Below are 8759 nucleotides of genomic sequence, written 5' to 3' on the forward strand. Positions count from 1 at the left end.
ACAGAATAATATATGCCCTTACCTCATGTGTTTCACTCTTCCATTTGCTGTTCAGTCAATTTGTTAAATGCTGGCTGCAACCCACTAAATCAATTTTAAGCTCTGCCACTGGTTGTGACCCACAGTGTTCCCTGTGATTAACCCTATATGAGATGGGACTGAGACCTTCAGAGGCTCTAAACCATGAAAAGATTACAGGTGAAAGGCGTGACCTGTTTACAGAGTGGAGGTCTCTAAAGGGGAGCTGCAGCGGAGGGCGCATGGAGGGGCTTGGAGTCAGAAGGCTGGAGAGGAAGGCTGGGCTTAGGCAGCAAAGGGCTTCAACTGCCACACAAAAGAGATTGGACACTTTCCATAGGCAACTGGGAATCACTGTAAGTGTTTAAGCCCAGAAAGAGCAAAGTTCGTCCCATGTTATAGGAAGATCACAGGATGAGCTGGGAGGAGGATGATTGGAAAGACCAAGTCAAGAATGGGGGAATCTATCTATCCATGTGAGAGAGGATGGATGAGACCGTAACTGAAGAAACAACCAGGAGAATGGGGAGCACAGAGGAGACAAACGTGAGAAATGGTTTTCTCATTTTCTCAAGCTCCAAATCAATAGAACTTGGCGGCTGAGGCTTTTAGCTTGAGTGACTGGGCCAATGTGATACTGGTTATCGAGGCAGGTACAGAGGAGGTTGGTGGGAACAAAATCAGTTCAGTTTTGGAACAGGTTTGAGACACCTATCAGGAACATTTCAGGCTGGAAATATGTCTCAATTTTTCATTCATTGAATAACACATTAATGGGACTGGACATTTCTATCTTGACAAATAGGGACGTTAAAGAAATAAATTAATATCCACCATTGCCATCATTTCAGGAAAGAGAGAATATTTTGCCACCAAAAAGTTTTAAAAAGGCAGAATGTCAGAATAAAGGACAATTGTTTATAATTAGATACATTGAGATTATCGAAAAACTCTACTTTTGATGTTTTTCCCTTTTTGCCATGACCCATTAAAAACATTACTGTGTATCAGCTTTGTTTGTGGATTGTAATTGACAGCCACATATTTGAGAACTGAGCAGAAGAAAAGTCAGCAAAAGATACACAGGGGGGTAGTTCCAGAAGTAGGAGGGAGATAGTGACCAAGAAAGAAAGGAGAGCCTCAGAAAAGAGGACTTGGTCAAGAGTGCCTTTGGCCCCAGAGTTCAAAGAGATCATTGAACATGGCACTTAGGTGGTCATTGGTGACCTTTGGTAGTGCCCTTTCACAAGGAAGATGCGCCTGAAGCCAAAATGCAGTAAGTTGAAGTATGAATGTGAAGTTGAGAAAAGTATAGACTCTACATTCAACGAATTTGAGGATGAAGGAAAGAAAAGAGAGAAAAGGAGGAGGGGAAGAGAGAGAAAGATATTGAGAGTGCGGGGAGCAAGAGAATACATTTAGGAAAGGAGGGGCTTAATTCTGGGGGATAACAGAGACAGGTACTTTATAATCAGGAGGGAAAGAGCTGGTATAAAGAAGCCGAAGCTTCCTGAAGAGAAGGGTCATAATGCCCGGAGGAAGGCCCCAGAGAAGGAGGGTGGATAAGGCCAAGGCCCGGGTGAACGGATTAGTCTTTAACGAGAGGGGCACCTTGTCCCCTGAGAAGGGAGGGCTGGAGGGGAAGGAAGTTGGAGAGGCAGGCCAGTTTGGGGGGAGTGGGGCAGGGCACTGAGGTAATTCACGCTTCAAAGCCCGTGTTTTCTCAGGGAAGTGGGAGGAGAGGTTGTTCTGTGGGTAGAGGGGAGGGGCAGGAACGTGGTAGGAGTTGAAGCAACTTTGGAATGTGGCCCAGGGGACGGGGACACTCGAGCTGGGGAGAGCTGAGGAGTGGACAAGGGAACGTGCTCCAGGGTGGTAGGGGGGACCAGGCCCCACTGACATTGATTGAGCCTGTCCCATGCAGGTCTTGTCTCCCTCCCTAGCTGTCAGCACCGTGAGGCAGTCTGTTCCTCTTTATATTCATTCTCTTGCCTGGCAAGGTCCAGAAGTGTCTGGCCCAGAGGAGGCACCAAGCCCTCTCTGAATGTTCTGGCAAAGCAATCACTGACAAAACCCAGAGGCACCATAAGGCTGTTAGGGGTAAGGGAGGTAGGATCATAACTGCCGTGACAGGAAGTTCTTCGTTTTGATTGTTCCAGACCTTTCGTGCCACCTTGCTAGCCACCTCACTCCTTTTATGTGCTGAGGGCAAAGGAGAACAGCCAGGTTCCCATTCTTACCCAGCAAGCCTTGTGGGTCTTAAATCCTTCCGACTGAGGAGAGGTCCTCAAGAGGGGCCAGTGGCTTCATCTCCCACAAGCTAAATGAGGCTGAGGCAATTCTTAGAGAGGTCGTGAGACAGAAAGATCCACAGACATAGGCCTGAATGCCACCTGAGCTCTAGGAGAAGATGCCAGGAGCTGGCATGAGGGGAACCCTCAGGCCTGCAGCTCAGGGGAGTGAAGGAGCTGGATGGCCCTGATTGTGAGATTGTGGCTGAATGAACACAGGTTCAAGATGGCTGGGCATGAGCCCTGGGCTCTGGAGGAATATCTATCTCTTCTCTCTTTCCCCGCTCCTGACCCCTAGAAGGGCCCCTAGAAGTCAAAAATATCCTCAGGTTTGACAATAGGTCTGCTTCTTCCTCCTTCCAGCCCAGCCTCTTCATCCAGGCTCCCTCTCAGTCTCGCCCCTCCTTTGAGCCAGTGGCACAATACATGCACATTTTCATCTCCTGGAGGTAAATTTAGCAAGAACCCTCAGAGACTGAGGGAAACTCAGGCTTCCCATCCGCTCTGCTCGCCATCCCCCACTCCCCCCTCCCTCTAGATTTTCCACTCCAAGATCCAGGATCCCTGATCCAGCCTGCACTTACGCAGTTCAGGGACAGAGGACTTAGCCCAGTCCAAGACTCCACTCATTTCACCACATGTAATAAAGCTCTGTTTATGGAGAAGCGGTACAGTGCCAGGTCTCTGGGTTAGGTGGCGGCTGGGCTGTTACAAAGTTTTCCTTTGACTGAGCCAAAATGTATCTCCTTGTAGCTTCTACCCATGGGCCTCAGTCCTGCCCTTTGAAGTCACACAGAACAAGTGTAATCCCATTTCAGTCAAATCCTCAGACATTTAAAAATGGCTGTCATTTCCCCAGAAGTTTTCTCTCCTCTGTGGATACACATTTCTTTCTTTCTTTTTAATTTTGTGTCTTTACTTTTTATTACCCAAACAGTATCAGGGCTTGTGGAACTTTTGGGAAAACTCAGAAAAGCCTAAAGAAGGAAATAAAAGTCTACCATAATCTTATTCCCAGAAAGCATTGTAACTTTCTCCTTTCTTCTAACCAGACTCTTTTTTCCCCCCTGCACACTGTATATTCTACTCTTCTTTTTTTTCTTACCAAAACAGGATCATCCTCCAAATTATGTGGTACAGGCTTCTTTTTTTCACTCTTCAATATATTAACCTTTCCCCAGTCTTCTACCATGCCAGTTTTAATATGAACCTGTATAACTGTTCAATTATTTATTTAACTGCCTCTCTAAAGTAAGACATTTGGCTTCTTTCCAGTTTTCCTTTGCTACAAAGAACACAGTGGGGTTGAAATTGGAAATGGGGGTTTTGTGAACAGAGAGAAAAACAGCACTGGGATCAAATTATTCACACTTTTAGCATCTTTCTTTTTTTCTAAACCTTCTGTGTTGATAATTATACTTCCTAGAACATGATTATGAGTGCCTGCTTAGTATTCGGTGGTAAGGACTTACCCTAAATAATCTAACTTGTTTCCTATCATTGGACATTGAGGTGGTTTCTAATTTTTGACGATTACACGCCTGGCTGTGATGAATATCCAAGGAGCTAAATAAACCTGCACCGGTGCTCGACACTGAGGTCAGTAGTCATATTTTCAAACCTCTGAAGCATAAGGAACCTGCCAGTAGTTGTAACTGCAAACATTTTGGCAAAGGCCCAGAAGACTGTCTGAGGCTGAGAGGATTGTGACCCAGGTGCTGGGCTTGCCGGGGTCAGTACCCATTTACCCAGCGCCCGTCACAGAGTGTTCAGCCTGACGGGGCCCTTTGGAACCACTGGGCTTGCATCCTCCTCTCACACTAGAGGGAACCGAGGCGCCGGGAATCCAGGCGCCAGGGTCAGAGATGGTCTTTCAGCAGACCTCCTCCAGCACCCTGGCGCCCGGACTGGAAGCTGAGCTTTGAGATCAGCAATCCTACCTGGAAACCCCCGCAAATGCTGCCTGCACTCCCTTCTCAAACCACTGATGGCTGAGGCTGGAGAGGGGATTCAGTCAGGCACTTCTGCAAATGTACTGCCCAGTAAAGGGGTGGGCATGGAAAGAAGACTTGAGGTCCAACCCACAGGCAGTCAGACCAGCCCCACCCAGATGCTCCATTTTTCTCTAACCTGGGGGGTATGCTTCATAGTGGTCACCCCATATCCGGTCCACCTGGCCAATCTATTTGGAGTTTGAACTGAAATAACGTGAGTCTCACTGGCCTCAGTTGTCCCTTCTCACTGGAAACCAGCTTTGCTACTGGTCTCTCTCCCCAGCGCCTGACAACTTTCTGTGGTTTCTAAGGCGCTTCCCTTGTTCCCTTCCCTCAGGCCTTGCTACCACCTGGGGAATTCGCACAAATGGTGTTCGATTTGCCCCTTTTGTGTTTTCCTTTCTGACTTGGAGATAAAGAACCGCACCCCCTCCTGCCTATTGACTCTCTGTTTATTCAACTGGGAGAAATTTCACACCCAGGAACACGGGTATCCCTTCCCAAGCCCCTTTTCCTAAATCTTCACACACACACACACACCCCCACTGCTCCCCAGGTATCTCATCCTGGCATGTCCCTGAATAATTTATGAGTCCAGGCAGACCTTATAAAAAGGTCTCTGAGGAAAAGCCAGAAAAGTGCGGGACACTGAAGAATCGCAGCCCCCACAGCCTGCCTGGCCTTTACACCCTAAGGATGGACCCTCCTGCCCCCGCTGCTGCCACCCCTGCCCTGGCTCTGGCCTCAGCTCCAGCCCTAGCACAGGGCTCCCTGGCACTGCCCTACCTGGGAAACCCATCGCCCCTTCTCTCCTCTGGACAAGAAGTAAATAAATATGAACGGTAAGTGGAACTTGGCCTTGGTCATTTGAACTCAAGCTTAATGGGGTTACTGGGACAACAAAGGAAACGAGAAGTCCGGGCCCCCCCCTGTTCTCTGTGCTCCCTCCACAGCTCAGACTCTAATATCTCAGCTGGCTCTTCACCTCACTAATCCCTCTGACTGACGGGAGGAGACTTGGGGACAGTGGGCATTGCCAAAGCTGAAAACTAAGCAGCCAGGCCCTCATGTGCCAAGTTGCTCAGTCCACTGAGGGGCAAAGGGGAGACTACCAGGAAATCTGGATTGGACAGGACCTAGGCTGAAGAGCAGGGAACGAGGTTCAAAGTGCCAAGAGGCTGATGACCAAGGGACTGTCTCTTTCCTGACCACACCATAAGCTTTCCATTTGCTTTTTTTCTTACCTTTTGAAGTCTAGTGAGGAAGCAGTGGACCCAGAAATATATTTGGCCCCTTTCCCCATCCCAGGAAGAGGGCAGAACTGTGAGCTCTACTTTTGGGGGCAGGAGGTAGGGGGCAAGATAGTTTCTACCCAACCCTCATGCATTCCTCCAAACGTTTAACCATTCTCTAAACACTGACCAAAACACCTACTGTGTACCAGGCATTATGCTTTGGTGTTGGGGATTCAGATACCATCAAACATAAATCTGCCCTTAAGAAGTTCTAAGGTAACTAAACAGATAATCATCCAACAGGTATGATAACATTGTTGAAGCAGAGGAGGGCCATCTGTCTTGACCTGGACTCAGGGTCCTTAGGAAAGGAGATGGTCCTTCCGGCAGGAGATGGAATCCAAGTCAAGTTTTTGGAGGGCTTCTTTTCTTATTTCAGGGAAGCCAGACTCTTTCTCCTCCACCAACTAATCTCTCCTCTTTGTCCTAGAGGAGCTTCTCTTTGGAGGCCCTGGCTGACCTCTACAAATGACCTCCCCAGGCAGGTGAGGAAACATGTGGATTTGGTGAGTTGGAGCCCCTGTCCCACGTGTTCACATACACACATGACCACGTGCAGGCACTCAAACCTGGTCCCTTCCCAGAGGGGCCCCCAACCTCTGACCTTTGACTTGGGCTGTAGACCCGGAAAAGCACTTTCCCAGCCTTGCCCACTTTTGATTCCCACAACAGCTCTAGGAGGAAGGCAGGGAGCCGAGGCCTCTGGGGCAATTTAGCTGTGCAGAAAGCTGAGCCCCAGAGCATGAGAGGGACATGGGCAGGCTCCATGGTGCATGTGCAGTGGGGTTGATGCTAGAATCATGGTCTCGTGGCACCCAACCGCGGCGTTCTTTCCCACCCCCACCCCACCCCCGCGTCTTTGCTGCTCCAGTAGAACTCTGTCCCCTGGATCATCTCCAAACAGGTGTTAGAACAAGGACAGGAAAGCAAACAACCCCCCGGACTCTGTCCACTTGTTGTTCAACTAGAACCAGGACAGATCCCCTTATGGGGGGCGGGTACTGAACCCCAGAGATGTCTAAGGTCTCTTCTAGATCATCTTACCTACAGGTTGCTGACCCCTGATACAGAAGAGGCAGTTATCTGACCATGCACTTTGAGCCACATGCTTTTTGCTTTTGACAGGCCCCCAGTGGGACAACAGGTGCCAAGGTCACCAAGGTTGACTTTGAGTTCCATCACCCGGTCAGGTAAGTTTCTAGCACCAGGCACAGAGCCTGATGTAGATCGATTAGCCTTTTAAATCCTCACAACAGCACTATGAGGCAGGAGGAGGGAGGTACTGCTACGATCACTCTTTCACAGACAAGGAAATGGAAGCTCAGAGAAGTTAAGGGACTTGGCCCAGGTTGCCTTCCCTGGAGTCACTGTCATTGACCGCTAAGAACAAGCCCCTGTGGAGAGATCAGTGAAGAAAGCCTTAGTAGGAGATGGAGGACACGGGGCTAGAAAATTCTTGGCTGCAGGCCTTCTGGGGTGGGGAGTAGGGAGTGGGATCAGTTGCAGGATTGAAATATGCCAGGCCTGGGTCTCTTCACAGCTATAGGCCCACCAGACATGACCTTCCTGCATGGAGCCATTTTGTAACATTCCAGAAGGTTCTGCTACAAAGCTCCCTTTCTTCTTTTTCCATCTCACCCCATTACTGCAACTAGAAGGAGTTTAGGGGCTGGCTTCCTTCTTGGTCCTACTAACCCTTCTGCACATGGCAGCCTATGCAAGTTGGGGCCATATTTCTTCTCTGTCCACAGACTCTTTTGGCCTAAATCCTGCTCCTTTGACTACCTGTACAGTGATGGGGAGATGTTACTGCAGAACTTCCCTGTCCAGGCAACCATCAACGTCTATGAGGACTCAACCAGCGAGGACGAGGAGGAAGTGGAGGAGAGAGAAGAGGAGGAGAAAGAGGAAGCAGATGGAAAGGGGCCAGAAGGGTGTGTGAAGGTACCAGGGTCAGCACCACACAGGGCCACAGCTCATTCTCCCTCCCTGCCCCTGACCTGTCCCAACTGAACCAGTCAGTCTGATGGGGTTCATTATGCCTGGCAATGTTTCAGGGCATTGATTAGCCAGGAATCCCCAGGAACAGTTCTCTGGATTGAAAGTTGGGTCCTCAAGTTACCAGCTCACCCTGGCTACACCCAACAGGTCTGTGAGCCCAGCCCTCTGGCATCTTATTGGATTGCTGTTGTGTTGCCAACGAGAGGGTCCTAGGAACTCTAGGGGAAGGAAAATTTGCTTTCTGAGCCCCCCAGGGAGCAGATGAGGATGAAGCATGCCTATGCAGAGAACGGTCACTCTTCAGGGCTCTGACTCCCCAACCATTCAGATGGCCATGAAGTCCTGTCTTCCTGTGGTAAGCCTGACTTCTGGCTTCACCTCCACGGATGCAATACCAACACCAGTTGGGGTGCCTTTCTGACGGACCTTGCAGGAAGGAGAGGGGACATCTAAAACATCAGTCTACTTTGGGGACCTCTTCCCTTTCGGTTGTTATCTACTGGGGTCTGTATTTTGGCATGAGACGAATCAGGAGAAAAATAAACTAGATGATGTTTACCTTTTTTCCTGGAACTGGACTGATTTCTTAACTGAACTCTGCCCATGTTTTGAAGTCATGGGCACAGGGTCAGAAACCAGCTCAAGGCCAATCCATTGCTCTACCTGAGGTCGATTGACAGATCTTTCTTCACAGGGATGTACCATGGGAGGCCTAACAGGGGCCCAGGCCTTCTTGGTCAACTTGTGCAATCAAGTTTGATTAAACCTTAAAGACAGCTTGGAAAGGGAACAAAAAGGACCTCAGAGGGCAGCTTAAAAGTCAGAAGCAGAGCTGGAGGTGGGGGAAGGTGAGAGGTGCAGCATCAGCGGAGCCTTGATGATGAGCCTGTGCATGTGGGGAGGGGCCTTGAGAGGCGCCCAAGTCCTACCAATGTTACCTTCTCAAGTCCCTTTGTATCTTCCATAGCTCAGCTCCTCAGACCCACCCGTGTCCCAAACAGCCTTTGAGTCATTTTCTTGCCTCCAGCATGTCCTGCTGCAATTCATCCTCTATGTGTGTGCATGTGTGCTAAGTTGCTTCCGTTGTGTCTGACTCTGTGTGACCCTATGGACTGTAGCCCACCAGGCTCCTCTGTCCAAGAGATTCTCCAGGCAAGAAT

The 8759-nt window shown here is 49.4% G+C and overlaps 1 protein-coding gene across 8 annotated transcripts; it reads left to right on the forward strand.

Annotated features, from left to right (window-relative positions):
* Positions 1-3628: 3628 nt before the first annotated feature.
* RIPPLY1 (ripply transcriptional repressor 1) lies at positions 3629-8162 on the forward strand. Of its 8 annotated transcripts, none has more exons than XM_070290976.1 (5): positions 3629-5145; positions 6029-6083; positions 6724-6788; positions 7392-7532; positions 7656-8162. In XM_070290976.1, the coding sequence occupies exons 1-5, from the start codon at positions 4892-4894 to the stop codon at positions 7810-7812; spliced, it is 672 nt and encodes a 223-aa protein (XP_070147077.1). In that variant the 5' UTR covers positions 3629-4891; the 3' UTR covers positions 7813-8162. The 8 variants fall into 8 exon arrangements, with proteins under 8 accessions (XP_070147077.1, XP_070147075.1, XP_070147072.1 ...); XM_070290974.1 differs by having other exon boundaries at positions 4132-5145; positions 7350-7542; XM_070290971.1 differs by having other exon boundaries at positions 4132-5145; positions 7350-7542; positions 7747-8162.
* The last annotated feature ends 597 nt before the right edge of the window (positions 8163-8759 follow it).

This window comes from Ovis canadensis, chromosome X, assembly GCF_042477335.2.
Source record: "Ovis canadensis isolate MfBH-ARS-UI-01 breed Bighorn chromosome X, ARS-UI_OviCan_v2, whole genome shotgun sequence".
Lineage (NCBI taxonomy): Eukaryota > Metazoa > Chordata > Mammalia > Artiodactyla > Bovidae > Ovis > Ovis canadensis.

What these genes read in the sequence shown, in the direction of transcription:
- RIPPLY1 (XM_070290969.1), top strand. Translation starts at nt 4,892, where the DNA reads ATGAGTCCAGGCAGACCTTATAAAAAGGTCTCTGAGGAAAAGCCAGAA. An exon ending in CAAATGACCTCCCCAGGCAG is followed by an intron (nt 6,084 to 6,723) that starts GTGAGGAAACAT and finishes TGCTTTTGACAG; the next exon opens with GCCCCCAGTGGGACAACAGG. An exon ending in GATGGAAAGGGGCCAGAAGG is followed by an intron (nt 7,533 to 7,655) that starts GTGTGTGAAGGT and finishes GCAATGTTTCAG; the next exon opens with GGCATTGATTAGCCAGGAAT.